Raw genomic sequence first — 20,375 nt, forward strand, 5'->3', positions numbered from 1 at the left:
AACATATTTATTTGGGCATAAGCTTTCATGGGCTAAAACCCACTTCATCAGATGAGTGGAGTGCAAAATACAGTAGCAAGATATATATACATAGTACATGAAAAGATGGGGGTTGCCTTACCATTTCTAACCAAAACAATTCAATTAAAGTGGGCTATTATCAACAGGAGGAAAAATCACTTTTGTAGTGGTAATCAAGGTGGCCCATTTCAAACAGTTGACAAGAAGGTGTGAGTAACAGTAGGGGGAAATTAGCATGGGGAAATTCGTTTTAAGTTTTTGCAATGACCCATCCACTCCCAGTCTTTATTCAGGCCTAATTTGATGGTTTCCAGTTCTGCAGTTTCTTGTTGGAGTCTGTTTTTGAAGTTTTTTTGTTGAAGATTGCCACTTTTAAGTCTGTTATTGAGTGTCTAGGGAAGTTGAAGTGTTCTCCGACTGGCTTTGGAATGTTATAATTCTTGTTGTCTGATTTGTGTCCATTTATTCTTTTGCGTAGAGACTGTCCGGTTTGGCCAATGTACATGGCAGAGGGGCATTGCTGGCACATGATGGCATATATCACATTGGTAGATGTGCAGGTGAACGAGCCCCTGATGGTGTGGCTGATGTGGTTAGGTCCTATGATGGTGTCCCTTGAATAGATATGTGGACAGAGTTGGCAACGGGGTTTGTTGCAGGGGTAGGTTCCTGGGTTAGTGTTTTTGTTGTGTGGTGTTTAGTTGCTGGTGAGTATTTGCTTCAGGTTGGGGAGCTGTCTGTAAGCGAGGACTGGCCTGTCACCCAAGGTCTGTGAGTGTGAGGGATCGTCCTTCAGGATAGGTTATAGATCCTTGATGATGCGCTGGAGAGGTTTTAGTTGGGGGCTGAAGGTGACGGCTAGTGGTGTTCTGTTACTTTCTTTGTTGGGCCTATCCTGTAGTAGGCGACTTCTGGGTACCCTTCTGGCTCTGTCAATCTGTTTCTTCACTTCAGCAGGTGGGTATTGTAGTTTTAAGAATGCTTGATAGAGATCCTGTAGGTGTTTGTCTATGTCTGAGGGATTGGAGCAAATGCAGTTGTATCTTAGAGCTTGGCTGTAGACAATGGATTGTGTGATGTGGTCTGGATGAAAGCTGGAGGCATGTAGGTAATTATAGTGGTCAGTAGGTTTCCGGTATAGGGTGGTGTTTATGTGACCATCGCTTATTTGCACTGTAGTGTCGAGGAAGTGGATCTCTTGTGTAGACTGGTCCAGGCTGAGGTTGATGGTGGGATGGAAATTGTTGAAATCCTGGTGGAATTCCTCAAGGGCTTCTTTCCCATGGGTCCAGATGATGAAGATGTCATCAATGTAGCGCAAGTGGAGTAGGGGCATTAGGGGATGAGAGCTGAGGAAGCCATAAAGATGTTGACATCCTGTGGAGCCATACAGGTACCCATAGCAGTGCCACTGACTTGAAGGTATACATTGTCCCCAAATATGAAATAGTTTTGGGTGAGGATAAATTTGTTAGAATTGGTAAGGCCACCCCCATCTTTTCATGTACTATGTATATATATAGCTTGCTACTGTATTTTCCATTCCATGCATCTGATGAAGTGTGTTTTAGCCCACAAAACCTTATGCCCAAATAAATTTGTTAGTCTCTAAGGTGCCACAAGTACTCCTCATTGTTTTTATTAAAGAAACTGAGTATTGACAGTTTTCACTCTTCTAGTCCATATATTCAGAGAGAGAGAGAGGCACTTCTGCTTTATGTTTTGCAGTGTAATATTCCTTTCAGATTATCCATGGTTTAAAATGTCATTTGTTATTTGTTTGTTTGATGTATTTTACTTCTAGAAAACTGTTTATTTGTGATATGTATGTACCAAAGGCTCCACGTGGGTCCTGTCGTGCAAATCTAATTTCAGGACTGGGACCATATTCAGAAACACACAAAAGCAAAGCATTACTTTAAAATAGTTTAATATTGTGAATATGTCCTAACCTTGAACATGGAAATAACTACAGTGATACAAATAAGAAATAATAAAGATAATAACTAAAAGTTTGCTTCAATATTTTTTGTCTTACAGAATGTAAATATTGGGGCTCAGATCTGCAGCTCCCAAATATGTCTTTTGAAGAAGTCTTACACAGTGATGAAAGTGCCTACAAGTGGCTTTCCACCCTTAAAAAAGTAGGAATTGTGCTGTTAACAGGAGCTGTCACTAGACAGGGAGAGTTGGTTAAACTTGGCAAAAGGATTGGTTTCCTGCGTCTCACATTTTATGGGTGAGCTAGTTTTTCAAATGTCCTAGTTCTGCCAGCAATGTAATCACCTTTGATATGTTACACTTCAAGATGTAGGACCCTTCTTGGGGATTAATTTATTGTAGCTGGATCAGAATTATTCTTGGCTTCACATTAGAAAATGTAATCACCCATAACACTCTGTGTATATGGATTGCTTTGCCATGCCAGACGGGATATATGACAAATAGCATGGTACCCAGGAGCAAACTATGATGACAACGGTGATTGTAATAAAAAAAAAGAAAAGAGAATAACAGAATTGAAAACAAATCAATCAACAAGATAGCGAGCCATGGATAGAGATGTGCCTCATCAAATATCCTGGATCCAAACACCTTAACTTTGGATCAGCATTTGCATTCAAACTTCGTGTGTCAAACCCGTTTCTAGTCATGTACACAGAGGAGGTTCAAGTGAGGTGATTGTCTTTCATATCAGTTTTATGTACCCACTTCACCACCTTTAAATGAAAGCTGGGCTCAGAAGAGTCAGTCAGCTCAGAATGTGCTGAAATGAGGGTTACACTGTAGATATTTAAAATACATTTTTCAAAGCTGACGAGGCCACGGTGCTTCTAAACCCTTTCCATACCAGGATACACACCAGTTCTCCCCTCCCGTCTAGCCAGGATCTCCCTCCCATTTAGCAATATGGGAAGAGTAGTATGACACCTGTTTGCAACCACACAGTTGAGAACTCATGAACTAGACTCTAGAGGATATAGACATCAGATAGACACCAGTCGTCACATCCCTAGTCTGTCCCCAACCACTTTTCCACAGTGGGCCATTCAGGACCAGTGCAGAGCCCAGTTCCACCATGCACATAGGGTGCAGATCACCTTGTATGCCCATTTCAGAGCCATCCTCTCTCAACAAAGCAGAACCCCTGCACTGATGGCTTTCCACGGCTTTTTCCAAGTGTTTCACTTGCAGACTTTCTTCTTCTAAAGGTTAGGGTTCATTTCAAAGTATCACAAACAATAAGACACATAAGTATGTGCCAACCTTTAAGAAGTCCCATTGACTTCATGAATTAGGGCCCTAAATCTCCAACTCCCTAATTATCTGCTAGAAGGGTGAACAATCATAGAATCGTAGGACTGGTGGGAGCCTTGAGAGGTCTTCTAGTGCAGTCCCCTGCTCTCAAGACTCAACTAAGTATTATCTAGACCATCCCTGACAGGTGTTTGTCTAACCTGCTCTTTAAAATCTCTGTAACCTCCCTAGGCAATTTATTCCAGTGCTTAACCACTCTGACAGGAAGTTTTTCCTAATTTCCAACCTAAACTGCCCTTGTTGCTATTTAAGCCCATTGCTTCTGGTCCTATCCTCAGAGGTTAAAGAGAACATTTTTTCTCTGTCTTCCTTGTAACAAACCTTTTATGTACAGTAACTCCTCGCTTAACGTTGTAGTTATGTTCCTGAAAAATGCAACTTTAAGCGAAACGATGTTAAGCTAATCTAATTTCCCCATAAGAATTAATGTAAATGGGGGGGGTTAGGTTCCAGGGAAATTTTTTTCAGCAGACAAAAAAACGATTATATATATATATATATATATATATACACACACACACACACACACACACACACAGACACACACACACACACACAAACAATTTAATACTGTACACAGCAATGATGATTGTGAAGCTTGGTTGAGGTGGTGAAGTTGAGGTGGAAGAGGGTGGGATATTTCCTGGGGAATGCCTTACTGCCAAACAGGGCTTTGGAGCGGAGCCCGGAGCTGGAGCGCGGAGCAGCTCCGGAGCAGTGGAGCTGCAGGTTTTTGCCTGGAGCCGGAGCACAGCTCTAAAGCCCTGCTGCCAAATGATGAGTTAGCATTCGGCTTAGCCATCAAGGGTTAACACATTGTTATTAATGTAGCCTCACACTCTACAAGGCAGCACAAATGGAGGGAGGGGAGATAGCATGGCAGACAAAGACAGAGAGACACACTGTGTGTGGGAGAGAGAGAGAGAGAGAGATGCGCATTGCCTCTTTAAGTATGCTGACCCCACTCTTAAGTACATTGCCTTTAAAAAAAATCAGGAAGTTGAGACAGCAGCTGCGGCCAGCAAGCTCTGTCTGTCCTGAGCCATGTCCTGTCCCCACCCTGCTCTACATGGAGAAGGGGTAAGCGGGGGGCAGGAGTAGGGGGGAGGGGGACACCCTGACTTTAGCCCCCCTTCCCTGCACAGCAAGCAGGAGGCTCCTGGGAGCAGCTCCAAGGCAGAGGGCAGGAGCAGCACATGGCTTGGGGGGAGGGACAGCTGAACTGCTGGCAGTTGGTAGCCTGCTGGGCAGCTGCTGCACAGGGAACTTAGGGGAGCGGGGAGCTGATAGGGGAGCTGCCGGTCCACCCTGTTTCCAAGCCCCCACCAGCTAGCTGCAATGGGCTGCTCTTCCTGCAAGCAGTGGACAAAGCAGGCGGCTGCCAAACAAAGTTATAAGGGAGCATTGCACAACTTTAAATGAGCATGTTCTCTAATTGATCAGCAATGTAACAACGAAACAACATTAACCGGGACGACTTTAAGTGAGGAGTTACTGTACTTGAAAACTGTTATCATGTCCTCCTCAATCTTCTCTAACTAACCCAATTTTTTCAATCTTCCCTCATGACCTCATAGGTCATGTTTTCTAGACCTTTAATCATTTTTATTGCTCTCCTCTGAACTTTCTCCAATTTGTCCACATCTTTCCTGAAATGTGGCACCTAAAATTGGACACTATACTCAGTTGAGGCCTAATCAGCATGGAGTAGAGCAGAAGAATTACTTCTCGTCTTGCTTACAACATTCCTGCTAATACATCTCAGAATGATGTTTGCTTTTTTTGCAACAGTGTTACACTGTTGACCCATATTTAGCTTGTGATCCACTCTGACCCCCAGATTCCCTTCCACAGTTGGCAGTACTCCTTCCTAGGCAGTCGTTTCCCATTTTGTGTGTGTGCAACTGATTGTTCCTTCCTCAGTGGAGTACTTTGCATCTGTCCTTTTTTCATCCTATTTACTTTAGACCATTTCTCCAGTTTGTCCAGATCATTTTGAATTTTAATCCTATCCTCCAAAGCACTTGCAACTTCTCCCAGCTTGGTATTGTCCGCAGACTTTATAAGTGCACTCTGCCATCAATGATTTAGATCAGTGGTTCCCCAACTTGTTCCGCCGCTTGTGCAGGGAAAGGCCCTGGCGGGCCGGGCCGGTTTGTTTACCTGCCGCGTCCGCAGGTTCGGCCGATCGCGGCTCCCAGTGGCCGCGGTTCGCTGCTCCAGGCCAATGGGAGCTGCTGGAAGCGGCGGCCAGTACGTTCCTCGGCCCGCGCCGCTTCCAGCAGCTCCCATTGGCCTGGAGCAGCGAACCGCAGCCACTGGGAGCCGCGATCGGCCGAACCTGCGGACGCGGCAGGTAAACAAACCGACCCGACCCGCCAGGGGCTTTCCCTGCACAAGCGGCGGAACAAGTTGGGGAACCACTGATCTAAATCATTGATGAAGATATTGAACAGAACCAGACCCAGAACTGATCCCTGCTAGACTCTACTTGAATGCTGTTAGCTAATGTCTTGCTGAGCTCAACAGTCTTGCTCTGTCACCCATCCATCTTGGAGAATAATTTTCAGAATTCTGATTTGCACATATTCTTCAATGACTTATGAAAAAAATAACAAACCCATAGCATTTAAATGTTACCATCTGTATTTCTGTCCTGTTTTGCCAATTGTATCTTGTACGTTGGGGTCTGCATAGCCACTAAAACCAGGACATCCAGGGGCTCCTAGCCAGGCTTTTTTCCCTGATTCAGATGATACAAATTCCAGCTAAACATGTATTTTCATTTTAAGCACCTCAGTTCAAAAGTTAACAATATGGGTGCAACAGTGAATGTCTCCTTCTTTGTCTGAAAAGATTTAAAATAAATAGGAGAAGACAAAATCCAAACCTTGGCTGGAAAGCCCACATTCCTTCCACATTAGAACAGAGAAGCAAAGATTTACTTCCCTCCTATAACGTTTTTGTATGAGGCCACATTCAAGTCATGTTGGCATATGCAGGGCTGGCAAGATTGATAAGCACAGCGCAGTGATAATGGGGAAAATATGTTTACCTGAAATGTTAATTTGGGAGGGAGGGAAAAGAAGAAAAGATACTTTTTTCTCATTATTTTGCTTATTGTTAATGAAGAGATGCAGTGAAAGTCTCAGCCAAGTAAAGAAATGCTTAAATAAGGCCAATGAAGTCTTCATTTTATTAGGCTAAAATAGCTCAATCATTGACTGTCGTAGAAAAATAAATTATTTGGGATGCTACCATCATTCAAGTTTACTGAAAAAGTTCTGAAAGCCAGAAAAATAGCCTTCATGATCTCGTAGCTTATTTCTGGCACTGGACAAGTTCCTTCTGATTTAATTTCCATTCTGTCATTTTTTTATGTCCACTCAGCTACTGAGCTCCATTTCTGGGGCAAGTTCTGCTTTCAGTCCCATGGATGCAACAGCTTTGAAATCAGCAGGGTGCATGAATGCAACAGGAAAGAATTTGACTCCCTATATAAAGCACCAGTAACTGGGATAAATATACGAAATGTAGTTTTATTTGCCTTTTTAAATTTTTAAACCAACCTAAAGTGATTAACATTGCAGTCTTTCTGAAACAGGAACTAGATTTAAAATCTATGGCCCATCCAAATTTCACTGTATTTCAAAAAGATGCATGTGAGCCAAACTAGGCATCATTCTATTATGGATAGTCTGGCTGAGAAAACACTCTTATTACTTGGCCTTTGGCCCAATAAGAGCATATGAATTACTCCAGCCATCAGCACTTACTAGTGGTCAACCAGAAAAGAGTATTTTCTCTGAAACAGCTACTGGTCTGCTCTTATTGGATTTGCCAAAGGAAAATGTGCTAACAGGGATAAAACAGAAGCAAAATAATCAGATCTATATGCTTACCTAAGGTTTTTATCTAATATGTTGGTCTCCTTCAAAAACTTGCCAATTTCCTTAGATAACTAAATAATGTGACTACAGTAGGCAACCACTGTAGGCATGTAAAAAGATGTTATTTCCTCTGTCAAAAATAATATTTACAGTGGCCGAACTTAAGAAGTTTCTTTTATTTTGAAAGACTCCACCAGTTTGAGAGAGATTCCTTGCACTTAAAATGGGGAATACTGCTGGAACAAGAAATCTCTGTCAAGCCAACAGAAACTTCTTAAGTGAACCCGCTGTGTGTGGAATGCTGAACATCGGACTAGCTGAAAGTCAGACATAACATCTTTTTAAAGTGTTTTACCTATTGTTTCAATTAAAAAAAAACGAATATTTTTGGTGCAATACACTGAGACGGGTATCCTGTGATAGGATAATAGCTACATTGAAGTTTTTAAAAAAAAACCTTTACTGGGTGATTTTTGGATTTAAGATAATGTGTTTTCAGCAGGAATTGTTATTTTTCTTTTTGCTCACCAGCCCAGTAGGAACAGTGGTTGAGATTTTCAAAGCTGACTAGGAAAGTGAACCTTTATTTAATGGGAGTTGTGTAGCTGAATCCTCTACTCAGCTTTGAAAACCTCACTCAGTGCTTGTAAATATTTTCTGCCCTTAAAAGCTTTTGTACTGGCAAGTGTTTCTATTCCTGGCCATTCACAAGATATCAGACTTTAAAACAGGGGTGGGCAAACTACGGCCCACCAGCCGTTTTAATCTGGCCCTCGAGCTTCCCGTAGGGAGCGGGGACTGGAGCTTGCCCCGCTCTGGCGCTCCAGGCGGGGAGCAGGGTCGGGGGTCTCTCCACGCGGCTCCCGGAATCAGCGGCATGGCCCCCCTCCGGCTCCTACACATAGGGTCAGCCAGAGGGCTCTAATCTGCACGCTGCCCCCGCTCCAAGCGCCACCCCCACATATCCTATTGGCCTGGAACCACGGCCAATGGGAGCTGCAGGGGCGGTGCCTGCGGGCGGTGCAGCCTCCAGGTAGGAGCCAGAGAAGGGACACGCCGCTGCTTCTGGGAGCCACTGGGAGGTAAGCAACGCCCAGAACCTGTACCCCATCAACCCCCCATGCCCCAAACCCTGCAGCCCTGATCTCCCTCCCCACTCTGAACCCCTCAATCCCAGCCTGGAACACCCTCCTTCACCCCAAAACCCTCATCCCCAGCCCCACACCAGAGCCCACACCCCCAGCCAGAGTCTGCACCCCTTCCTGTATCCTACCCCCCTGCCCCAGCCCTGATCCCCCTCCCACCCTCCAAACCCCTCAGTCCCAGCCCGGAGCACCCTTCTACACCCCAAACTTTTCATCCCCATAGCCCACATCCCAAACCGGAGTCCTCATCCTCCCACCCTCAGTCCGGAGCCCCCTCCTGCATCCTGAACTCCTCATTTCTGGCCACACCCTGGATCCCTCACCCCCTCCCACACCCCAACCCCAATTTTGTGAGTATTCAAGGCCCGCCATACAATTTCTATTCCCAGATGTAGGCCTCGGGCCAAAAAGTTTGCCCACCCCTGCTTTAAAATCACATCATTCCAATTACTGTATTGCTTTCCACTCCATTTCAGTTCTGACATGAGTTTAGCAGCAGATACTTTAGGAACTACAAGAGTTAGGCCTGGTCTACACTAACCCCCAACTTCGAACTAAGATACGCAACTTCAGCTACGTGAATAACGTAGCTGAAGTCGACATACCTTAGTTCGAACTTACCGCGGTTCAGACGCGGTCCACACGCGGCAGGCAGGCTCCCCGTCGACTCCGCGGTACTCCTCTCGCCGAGCTGGAGTACCGCAGTCGACGGCGAGCGCTTCCGGGATCGATTTATCGCGTCCAGACCAGACGCGATAAATCGAACCCGGAACTTCGATTCCCAGCCGCCGAACTAGCGGCTGGGTATAGACAAGGCCTTAGAGATTTAGGGATAAATTGTGCTATTAAGCCATAACCCTACTTTAGAGTCAGAGTGGAGCTGCCACCCTCCCAACAGGATGCTTTAAAAAGGGTGACAGACTTACTCTGCTCCATACCCAGACAGCTCTACCAGAACTTTCTTGGCACTTAGCAATGAATAAAGCAACCCCCAGATGTTGGCTCAAAAGCATACTTACTATATTAATACTCAAGGAAAAATTGTCTAAGAAAGTCTATTATGGATTTTCAGGTCAGCTTCAGTAAAGTAACAGGTTAGTGCTTTCAGGAGCTAATCTTATCAACTATACTGGGCTAAGAACTAGATTTGGAAACAGTTAATGGATTCATAGATTTTTAAGGCCAGAAGGGACAATTAGGTATTTTTGTGTAGCGTCCTGTATATCATACCAGTTACCCCTGTATTGAGCTGAAAAGCTTGTGTTTGACTAAATCAGACCTTCCAGAAAGGCATCCATTCTTGGGGCTGGTCTACACTGGGAGCTTACATCACCATAGCTACGTCACTCAAGAGTGTGAAAAATCCACACCCCTGAGCAACGTAGTTATGCTGGCCTAACCCCCGGTGTGTAGACAGCACTTGGTCAACAGAAAAATTCTTCCATTAACCTAGTTACCGCTTCTCAGGGAAGTGGATTGCCTACGCCGATGGAGAACCCCTCCCATTAGCATAGGTAGTGTTTACACTAAAGCACTGCAGTTGCAGCAGTGCAGCTCTACCACTCTAGTGTTTTCAAGTGTAGACAAGCCCTTGATCTGAAGACAAGAGATAGAAAATCCACTTCTTCCCTTGGTGGTTTGTTCCAATGGTTAATCACCCTTACTGTTCAAAACTTGTGCCTTGTTTTTAATTTGAATTTGTCTGGCTTCAGTTTCCTGCCATTGCTTCATGTTATACATTTTTCTGCTAGATTAAAGAGCCTTTTAATATCTGGTATTTCTCCCTGTGAAGGTACTTGTACAATGTAATCAAGTCACCTCTCAATCTTCTTTTTGACAAGTTAAACAGATTAACGTCTTGAAGTTCAGAACATAAGAACGGCCATACTGCAGGAGTGGTCAGTGCCAGATGCTACACAGGGAGTGAACAGAACAGGGCCATTTATCGAATGATCCATTCCCTACCATCCAGTCCCAGCTTCTAGCAGTCAGAGGTTTAGGGACACCCAGAGCATGTGATTGCATTCCTGACTGTCTTGGCTAATAGCCATTGGTGGACCTATCCTCCAGGAACGTATCTAATTCTTTTTTAACCCTGTTATATTTTTGGCCTTCACAACATCCCCTGGGAACGAGTTCGCCAGGTTGACTATGAGTTGTGTGAAGAAGTACTTTCTTATGTTTGTTTTAAACCTGCTACCTATTAATTTCATTGGGTGACCTCTGGTTCTTGTGGTATGTGAAGGGGTAAATAACACTTTCTTATTCACTTTCTCCTCGCCATTCATGATTTTATAGATCTCTATCGTATCCCCTTCAATCTCTTTTCCAATCAGAACAGTCCCAGTCTTTTTATTCTCTCCTCATATGGAAGCTGTTCCATTCTCCTAATCATTTTTGTTGCTCTTCTCTCTACTTTTTCCAATTCTAATATTTCTTTTTTTAGATGGGGCAACCAGAACTGTACACAGTACTCCAGATATGTGCATATCATGGATTTCTATAGTGGCATTATATTTCCTGTTTTCTTATATATCCCTTTCCTAATGATTCCTAACTTTCTCTTAGCTTTTTTGACTGCTGCTGCACATTAAGCAAATATTTTCAGAGACCTATCCAAGATGACTCCAAAATTCCTTTCTTGAGCAATAACAGCTAATTTAGATCCCATCATTTTGTATGGATAGTTGGAATTATGTTTTCCAATGTGAATTATTTTGCATTTATCAACATTGAATTTCATCTGCCATTTTGTTTCCCAGTCACCCAATGTTTGAGATTCCCTTTGTAACTCTTGTTAGTCAGCTTTGGACTTAACTATCTTGAATAATTTTGTATTGTCAGCAAACTTTGCCACCTTATTTTTTACCCCTTTTTCCAGATCATTTATGATTATGTTGAACAGCACTGGTTCTAGTACAGGTCTTTAGGGGACCCTGCTATTTATCGCCTTCTATTGTGAAAACTCGCCATTTATTCCTACCCTTTGTTTCCTACCTTTTAACCACTTCCTGATCCATGAGAGGACCTTCCCTCTTATCCCATGAATCTTTACTTTGTCTGAAGAGCCTTTGGTGAGGGACCTTCCACAGGCTTTCTGAAAGTCTAAGTACTCTATATCCACTGGATCACCCTTGTCCATGTGTTTATTTACATCCTCAAAGAATTCTAATAAATCGGTGAGGCATGATTTACAAACGCTGTGATGACTCTTCCCCAACATACTGTGTTCATCTATGTGTCTGATAATTCAGTTCTTTACTATAGTTTCAACCATTTTGCCTGCTACTGAAATGAGGCTTATCGGCTTGTAATTACCAAGATCGCTTCTGGAGTCTTTTTTAAAAATTGGCATCACATTAGCTATCCTCCAGTCAGCTGGTACAGATGCTGATTTAAGTGATAGGTTACGTACAACAGTGAGTAGTTATGCAGTTTCATATTTGAGCTCCTTCAAAACTCCTGGGTGAATACCATCTGGTCTGGTCCTGGTGACTTATTACTGTTTAATTAATCATTTTTTTCCAAAAGCTCCTCTATTGACGCCTCAATCTGGGACAGTTCCTCAGATTTATCACCTAAAAGGAATGGCTCAGGTATGGGAATCTCACTCATATCCCCTGCAGTGAACACCGAGGGAAAGTATTCATTTAGCTTCTCTGCAATGGCTTTCTCTTTCTTGAGTGCTCCTTTAACATTTTGATCGTCCAGTGGCCCCAGTGATTGTTTGGCAATCTTCCTGCTTCTGATGTACTTAGAAAAAATTTTGTTCTTAGTTTCTGTCTTGTGCTAGTTGCACTTCAAATTCTTCTTTGACCTACATAATTATATTTTTACATGTGACTTGCCAGAAAATATGTTCCTTTCTATTTTCCTCACTAGGATTTGACTTCCAATTTTTAAAGGATGCCTTTGTGTCTCTAAACACCTCTTTTACTACATTTTTTAGCCATGCTGGCATTGTTGGCAGGGAGGGGGACACCCTGACATTAGCCCCCTTCTTTCCCCCCCGCCCTTCACAGCAAGCAGGAGACTCCCAGGATCAGCTCCAAGGCCGAGGGCAGGAGCAGCACCTGGCAGTGGGGGGAGGGACAGCTGAACTGCCGGCAATTGATAACCTGCTGGGCGGCTGCCACACAGGGAACTTTGGGGAGCAGGGAGCTGATGGGGGGCTGCCAGTCCACCCTGGTTCCAAGCCCCCACCAGCTAGCTCCAACGGGCTGCTCTTCCTGCAAGCAGTGGACAAAGCAGGCGGCTGCCAAACAAAGTTATAAGGGAGCATTGCGCAACTTTAAACAAGCATGTTCTCTAATTGATCAGCAACGTAACAATGAAACAACGTTAACCGGGATGACATTAAGTGAGGAGTTACTGTAATTAACATTTCAGGGAAAGCTCTTGGCTATGATGTCATATTATGAATGAAAGGGAAAAGGTTTGTAAGTTGCCTCACTTCTCCAAAACTCATTTTGTTAGCCAGGATATAGAAAGACGATTTCAACTGTGCCACATTTCCAACTTGACTAATAGCTCAACATTTAAAAGAAAGTACAGGAATTTTTTTATTGTTTAAAATCTTAGTCAAAGCATTTGAAAATTGGCATGTTCACTATAGGATATTTGCTACATAAATGAAAATGTAAAGTTGGTGTAGAACTTAGCATCTCAGAGTGAAATCTCATGAGTGTTCTAGGTGTGAAAGGCAAATTTTAAAACAGGAGACTAGCTTTTCAGAGTATTTGGCCTTTGGGTTCAAATAAAAACAAATCGGTAACACGATGGAATCAACAGCCTGTGTACAGAATGGCACTGAGAAATATTACTTTACTGTCTAGTGCCAAAGGAGAGCAGCTTATTATAAAAGGGAAGATATGCATAGAAGGGTATATACACTAATACAGCTGTGAGCGCTTGTGGGGAAAAATCTGTTGAGCAGACATTCTTTTTTTGAAACAGATGGCCAAACTTGCAAGCATAGAAACTAATAATATACACTACAGACAGCTTGTTAAGATAAATAGATTGAGCTTCTTTAGACTACCACTATAAGCCAAGTTTCCCAATCCATTAATCATTCTCATGGCTCTTCTCTGAACCCTCTTTCTGAACATGGCCTAATTGTCTTAGTATAGAGTTCAGAGCCAGAAACCCTTTGGGCTGAGCCTTGGGCAAGTGTACTCATCTGTTTTCCCATCTCTAAATCAGAGATAATAATAGAGAAGTTAACTATCTCACAGAGATGTGAGAACTCATTTGTTAATATTGTCCAGTGCTCTGAAAATGTAAAACGTTAATATGTACTAAATGTTACTATTATGAAAATAAGGAATAAATTTCCAAAGCTTTACAGTTTAATTGCACCTGCAAAGAATGTGCACACAAAGAGGTAGTTACCTGCAAACATGAAGTCTGATGCAAACCACACTGACATCATTAGAAAGACCGGTTGATTTCACTTGGCTTTGGGTAAGGTAATGGTTACCATTTTCTGCATACATATTCATAGTTTGCAGACATAGTGGAGCCACTGTGTTTTGAACATTTAGCCCTATATGAATACATTCTTTTGTCTTGTTTAGGAGAGACTTTAGCCTCAGAGACTGAAAACAGAAATTTGGGCAGATGTTGGCTGAACCTCACTTCCTCTCTCAACTGATACTCTTCATTTCTGATGCTCGAGTAGCTGCACTCTCTCGCTTTCACACACACACACACATTATATTCAAGGTGATACCATCTTCTTGAGTGTTATTCAGCTGCCCTCAAGTTGTAGTTAGCTATTAGTGGTTTCATCCCTAACTGAATGTCCAGTAATTTTGAGGGTGTAACTAGCCAGATCTTTACAGAAGAGGTTTTGCTAATGGATTTTGTCATAAATCATGGGTGAAATCCACCCTGCACAGAGAAGGGCCAGCACAAAGCTTATGCAGCACTTAAGTTCCACTAAAACCCTCAACTTAATGTTTAAGTGAAACTTAAGAGGCGCATAAGCTTTGTATTTGGCACTGGTGTAACTGCTGCTGGACTACTGTCGAATTCTGGTATCCACAGTTCAAAAAGGTTGATAAATGAGAGGGTTCAGAGAAGAGCCACCAGAATGATGAATGGATTAGAAAACATGCCTTGTAGTGATAGACCAAAGAAGCTCAATCTGTTTAGCTTAACAAAGAGAAGGTTAAGGGATGACTTGATCACAGTCTATAACAGTGGTGGGCAACCTGCCTGCGGGCCGCATGTGGCCCGTCAGGGTAATCCGCTGACAGGCCGCGAGACAGTTTGTTTATATTGATCGTCCGCAAGCACGACCGCTTCCTTCAGCTCCCATTGGCCAGGAACGGCAAACCGTGGCTACTGGGAGCTGTGGGTGGTCGTGCCTGCGGACGGTCAATGTAAACAAACTGTCTCTCGGCCTGCCAGCGGATTACCCTGACAGGCCACGTTCGGCCCACGGGCCTCAGGTTGCCCACCACTGGTCTATAAGTACCTACATGGGAACAAATATTTGTTAATGGGCTCTACAATCTAGCAGAGAAAGGTATAACATCATCCAATATATGGAGGTTGAAGCTAGACAAATTCAGACTGGAAATAAGATGTAATTCTTTTAACAGTGAGCATAATTAACCATTGGAACAATTTACCCAGGGTCCTGGCGGATTGTCCATCACTGGCAATTTTTAAATCAAGATTGTATGGTTTTCTAAAAGATCTTCTGTAGTTCATAAGGAGTTATTTTACGGAAGTTTTATGGCCTGTGTTATACAGAAGGTCAGACTAGATAATCACAATGATCCCTACTGGCCTTGGAATCTATGAATATATGCATAGGTCTTGCACTGGCCCTCTGCACAGAGGCGAAATTCACCCTAAATTACTTTAGGGTTTTAAGAAATTATCATCGTCATTTGTAACATCTGAAAAATAGCTTTAAGCGTTTTAATACAGGTTTGTATGAAGTAAATGCATAGTAAATATTTAAGGAAATAGGTTAATGCATATGAATACAGTTCTTCGAGTGATTGCTCATGTGTATTCCACAATAGGTGTGCGTGCCACCGGTGCCGGAAGTTTTTCCCCAGCATTACCCATAGGGGAGCACACCAGCGACTCCTGGAGTGGCGCCTTCATGGTGCAGTATAAGGGGCGCTGTGTGCTTCCCCCACCCTCAGTTGCTTCTTGCCGCCAGTGAAGGTGCTTCTGAACTGCTCTGCTCCAGCTTTGCTGTAGCTCGTCCCCAAAACTGCTTGTTCGTTCAGTGTATGGTACCTGTAGGTAGTTAGTTGTTTAGTTTAGTTAGAGCGCCCGGGCCAAGGCATGCCCCGCGCCCCGGGGTTTAAGTTCTGTGACACTTGTAGGCGATCTATGCCACTGAGTGAGCTGCACGCGGACTGTCTGCGCTGTTTGGGGGAAATCCATCTCAGCGATCGCTGCAAGATTTGCAAGTCGTTTAAGCCTCGGACCAAAAGAGAAAGGGACATTAGGCTCCAGGCTATTCTGATGGAGTCGGTGCTGACCCCGGCTCTGGCGCACCACTCCAAGTCAGCACCTCAGTGTCGGTGCGCGGCGACCCTTCAGCACTATCAGCCAGCTGGCACCGCTCTCTGTCCACGGGGCATGCCAAGAAGGCTAGAAAGAGGCCTTCTTCACTGTGACACTGGAGTTAACCCGGGACAGAGGCTAGACCCATGTCGGGCAGTCCTTGATCCCCACCGGCCTCTAGGCCTCCAACTCAAGTCGAGTGGAGTAGTCCGGCCCATTCGGAGCAGGCCTCCCCAGATGTCCGGAAGCCCTCCACGCCGGAGGCCCTGCAGGCGGCCTGGGATGTTATGTCCAGGCCGGTACCAGGAGCACCGCCGATGTCGGCCCCGCGCTCCAGAGGCAAGCCACCGCTGGGATCTCTGCAGTCGCCCGCGGCTCGGTACCGGTCTCGGTCGAGGGAACGTTCCTGACACCGTTCACCACACAGCGACCATTCAGGGAAAAGTCCACGTGGATCACCCTCGACGCCCACCAGACTGTCTGGTTGGGTTCTGTCCAACCGAGACTCTGGGCACTCCTCGAGGAGTGAACACCGACGGGACCAAGGCAGATGTCGCCAAAGGTCCTCGTCTCGGAGGGGTTATCACAGCCAGTCACGGCACGGACGTCGACGTCGTTCCCATTCGGCGTCTCCGCCAGGAACCCGCCATGGCACCGCCTCTGCAGCCCTGGGCGTCGATTGCCGGCGTCTCACTGTTACAGGTCCACCCATCGGAGCCGATCGCGGAGCAGCTGTTACCGACAGTACCGGTTCTCCACGTCGGGATCACGGTCCAGTGGTCGGCATCGCTCCCGGCACCACTGCTCCTCCCAGTCCGGGGACAGCGGCAGGTCATATGTCAGCCCGGCCTCCCTTCGTAGTCGTCCATCAATGTGCCAGGCCAGTCAGGCCGAACAACCGGCTCCACCTGTGCCTCAGCAGGTGCAGTGGCACCAGGCCCCGTGGCCAGCCCAATGGTACCAGTGTGCACCGTGGCTCCCGATGCAGCCCCTGATGTGGGCTCGCTCGGTGGCCGGAGCCTCAGAAGGACCATTGGCCTCCCTCTCTGGACCTCCGAGGAAGGAGTCGGTGGGACGTACATCCTCGGCACCGTGCCTGGAGACCGACCAGTTGGTACCGGTGGACACTCAAAGTACCGCGCCGGCCTCCTCGCCCTTCCTGGATGAGGCGATTACGGCCCTGCCTCCCTTGGAAAAATAAAGATTCACGGAGGCTGGAATTCCTTTGGAAGGAAAATTTATTTGTCCTCAAGCTTCCAGTTACGGGTGGCGAACCACCAGGCTCTCCTGGGCCGGTATGAGTTCAATCTGTGGGGCTCCCTGCCCAAGTTCGAGGACTCCCTCCAGGAGCGTGACAGGAAGGAGTTCAAAGCGCTGGTGGAGGAGGGTACAGTGACTGCCAGGAAACCCTGCAGGAAGCTTTGGATGCGGCGGACATGGCCGTGCGGCCCATGGCCTCCGCGGTGTCCATCAGAATAGCGTCATGGCTCCTACTCTCTGGGCTGTCCAGCGAGGCGCAGACCTCCCTGCAGGACCTCCCATTTGACGGCAAAGCTCTGTTTGTGGAACAAACGGATACAAAGCTGCATGGCCTGCAAGTCTCCCACACGACTCTCCAGACTCTGGGTCTTATGTTCCGGCTCCAGCTAAACCTAAGTTCAAGCCGCAGCAGACTTCCGCTCAGACCACCCACCCAAAATATGAGGCTGCTTATAAGAAGTCGCGGGACTATAAGAGGCGCCCACAGAGGCAGTCTCGGCTTGCCCCCCAACCTGGGTCCTCCAAGGGCAGGCAGGCGGGGAAAATGCAGTTTTGACGGGACACCGGGGGGCGCCCTGCCAGTTCTAGTCAGGGATCCACCTTCAATAAAACTTCCCTTCTCCAATCGGTTGTGTGCTTTCCTCCCGGAGTGGTCGTGGCTGACTTTGGACCGATGGGTCCTCAACACCATCTCCCGGGGCTACACCCTCCAGTTTACTTCCTCCCCGCCCAACCACCCCCCACCCCTGTCCCTCCTGGGGGACCCCTCGCACAAGGCTCTGCTCGAGCAGGAGGTGGGGCAGCTCCTGGGCCTAGGACTGGTGGAAGCGGTACCCGGGGAGTTCAAAGGCAAAGGGTACTACTCCTGCTATTTCCTAATCCCGAAGGCCAAAGTGGGGCTCAGGCCCATCTTGGACCTGCAAGGCTGAACCAGTACATAGTGAAGCTCAAGTTCCGCATGGTCTCCCTGGCCTCCATCATCCCCTCCCTGGATCCCGGGGACTGGTACGCCGCCCTCGATCTGCAGGACACGTACTTCCACATTCATATATTCGAGGGGCACAGATGCTTCCTCCGTTTTGTCGTGGGGCAGGAACACTACCAATTTACGGTCCTCCCGTTTGGCCTGTCCACTGGCCCCAGGGAATTCACGAAATGTAGGTCAGTGGTAGCGGCCTACCTCAGGCGCCGGGGGGTCCAGATCTTCCCCTATCTGGACGACTGGTTAGTCAAGGGTAGCTCCCGGTCGCAGGTGTGGGATCACATGGCGCTCCTTCTGTCCACGTGCACCACTTTGGGCCTGTGGGTAAACAACACCAAGTCGACGTTAATCCCGGTTCAATGCATAGAGTTTATCGGGGCGGTCCTGGACGCCTCGTCGGCCAGAGCCTCCCTCCCACCGGATAGGTTCGAGACCCTGAATGGGCTCATAGACCCGGTCACAAGGTTTCCGGTGACAACAGCCAGAGCGTGCCTCCAGCTCTTGGGTTATATGTCGGCATGCACGTATCTGGTCCGTCACACCAGACTCAGGATGAAGCCCCTCCAGCTCTGGTTAGTCTGAGAGTTCTCTAAGGCCAGGGACAGGATGGACAAAGTCCTCACGGTACCTGAACCGGTGATCGTCTCCCTTCGGTGGTGGTCCTCCCCGAGAAACATGCTCCAAGGGGTCCCGATCAGTGGCAGGGCCCCCTCGCTGGAACTGGTGTCCGATGCTTCGGACCTGGGATGGGGGGCCCATGTGGGGAACGTTCAGACCCACGGTCTGTGGTTGGCTTGGGATCTGACCCTCCACATAAACGTCAAGGAGCTCAGGGTGGTACGGCTGGCATGCATGGCCTTCCGCTCACACCTGGAGGACCGGGTGGTCAGGATCCTCACAGACAACACAACCTTGATGTTTTACATCAACAGGCAAGGCGGGGCCTGATCATCTGCCGTGAAGCCCTCAGGCTGTGGGATTTTTGTATAGCCCACAACATCTGCCTACAGGCCTTCCATCTGCCGGGCGCCTGGAATGCGCAGGCGGATCGCTTGAGCAGGGACTTCTCCTCTCAGCACAAGTGGTCTCTCCACCCAGAGGTGATGCACAGACTTTTCCGAGTGTGGGGAACTCCCCAGGTGGACCTGTTCACGACTCGGCAGAACCGTCGCTGTCCCCAGTTCTGCTCGGGGGGGCTGGGATGGGGCGCTGTCTCCGATGCCTTCCTCCTATCCTGGTCAGGCCAGTTTCTCTATGCCTTTCCCCCGTTCCCGCTCATCGGCAAGGTCCTGGAAAAGATAAAGACGGACAAGGCCTGGGTCCTTCTGATTGCCCCGGCATGGCCCAGGCAGCATTGGTACGGGACCCTCATGGGCCTGGCGGTTGCCCCGCCATGGCTGTTGCGGTCCTGCCCGGACCTGCTCTCCCAGGACCAGGGCCTCCTCCTCCACCCCAACCTAGCGGTACTCCACCTCATGGCGTGGCTGTTCAATGGTTAGGTAGGGAGGAAAGGACGTGCTCAGAAGGGCTTTAATATGTCCTCCTAGAAAGCAGGCAACCCTCCATGCACCGAGCCTACTTGGCAAAGTGGTCTCGATTTTCCAGATGGGCGGACGAGCGGGGCATTTCCCCGGTGGCCGCCCTGATCAATCTTATTCTGGACTACTTCCTCCACCTTAGAGCCCAGGACCTGGCGCCCTCGTCAGTCAAGGTGCACCTGGTGGCGATATCGGCCTTCCATCCGCCAGTGCATGGCCTCCCATGCTATAACTGGCCGATTCCTTAAGGGGTTGGATTGTCTATTCCCCTATTTTAGGCCCCCAGTCCCACAGTGGGACTTAAACCTGGTGTTGGCCCATCTCACGGGGCCCCCGTTTGAGCCACTAGCCACGTGCTCCTGGTCCCACCTCTCGTGGAAGGTGGCCTTCCTGGTTGCAATCATGTTGGCCAGGTGGGTCTTGGAGCTCAGGGCCCTGACCTCCGAGCCCCCATACACGGTGTTTCATAAGGATAAGGTCCAGCTCCGCCCACACCCTTCGTTCCTCCTGAAGGTGGTCTTCGCCTAACACATGGGTCAGGACATTTTTCTACCGGTCCTCTGCACCAAGCCCCACGCGTCCAGTAAGGAGCGCCATCTCCACACGCTGGATGTGAGACGGGCTCTGGCTTTCTACCTGGAGCGGACTAAGCTGTTCAGAAAGTCCTCTCAACTGTTCATCG

General features: G+C 47.2%; 1 protein-coding gene across 1 annotated transcript in view; it reads left to right on the plus strand.

Moving 5' to 3' along the window:
* Positions 1 to 20,375, plus strand: part of BBOX1 (gamma-butyrobetaine hydroxylase 1) — a 76,311-nt gene that overhangs the window by 41,256 nt on the left and 14,680 nt on the right. The window contains exon 4 of the mRNA XM_065404279.1: positions 2,062 to 2,260. Coding sequence (XP_065260351.1) covers positions 2,062 to 2,260 — 199 coding nt within the window. The remainder of the gene's footprint in view (positions 1 to 2,061; positions 2,261 to 20,375) is intronic.

This window comes from Emys orbicularis, chromosome 4, assembly GCF_028017835.1.
Source record: "Emys orbicularis isolate rEmyOrb1 chromosome 4, rEmyOrb1.hap1, whole genome shotgun sequence".
NCBI classification, from domain to species: Eukaryota; Metazoa; Chordata; order Testudines; family Emydidae; genus Emys; species Emys orbicularis.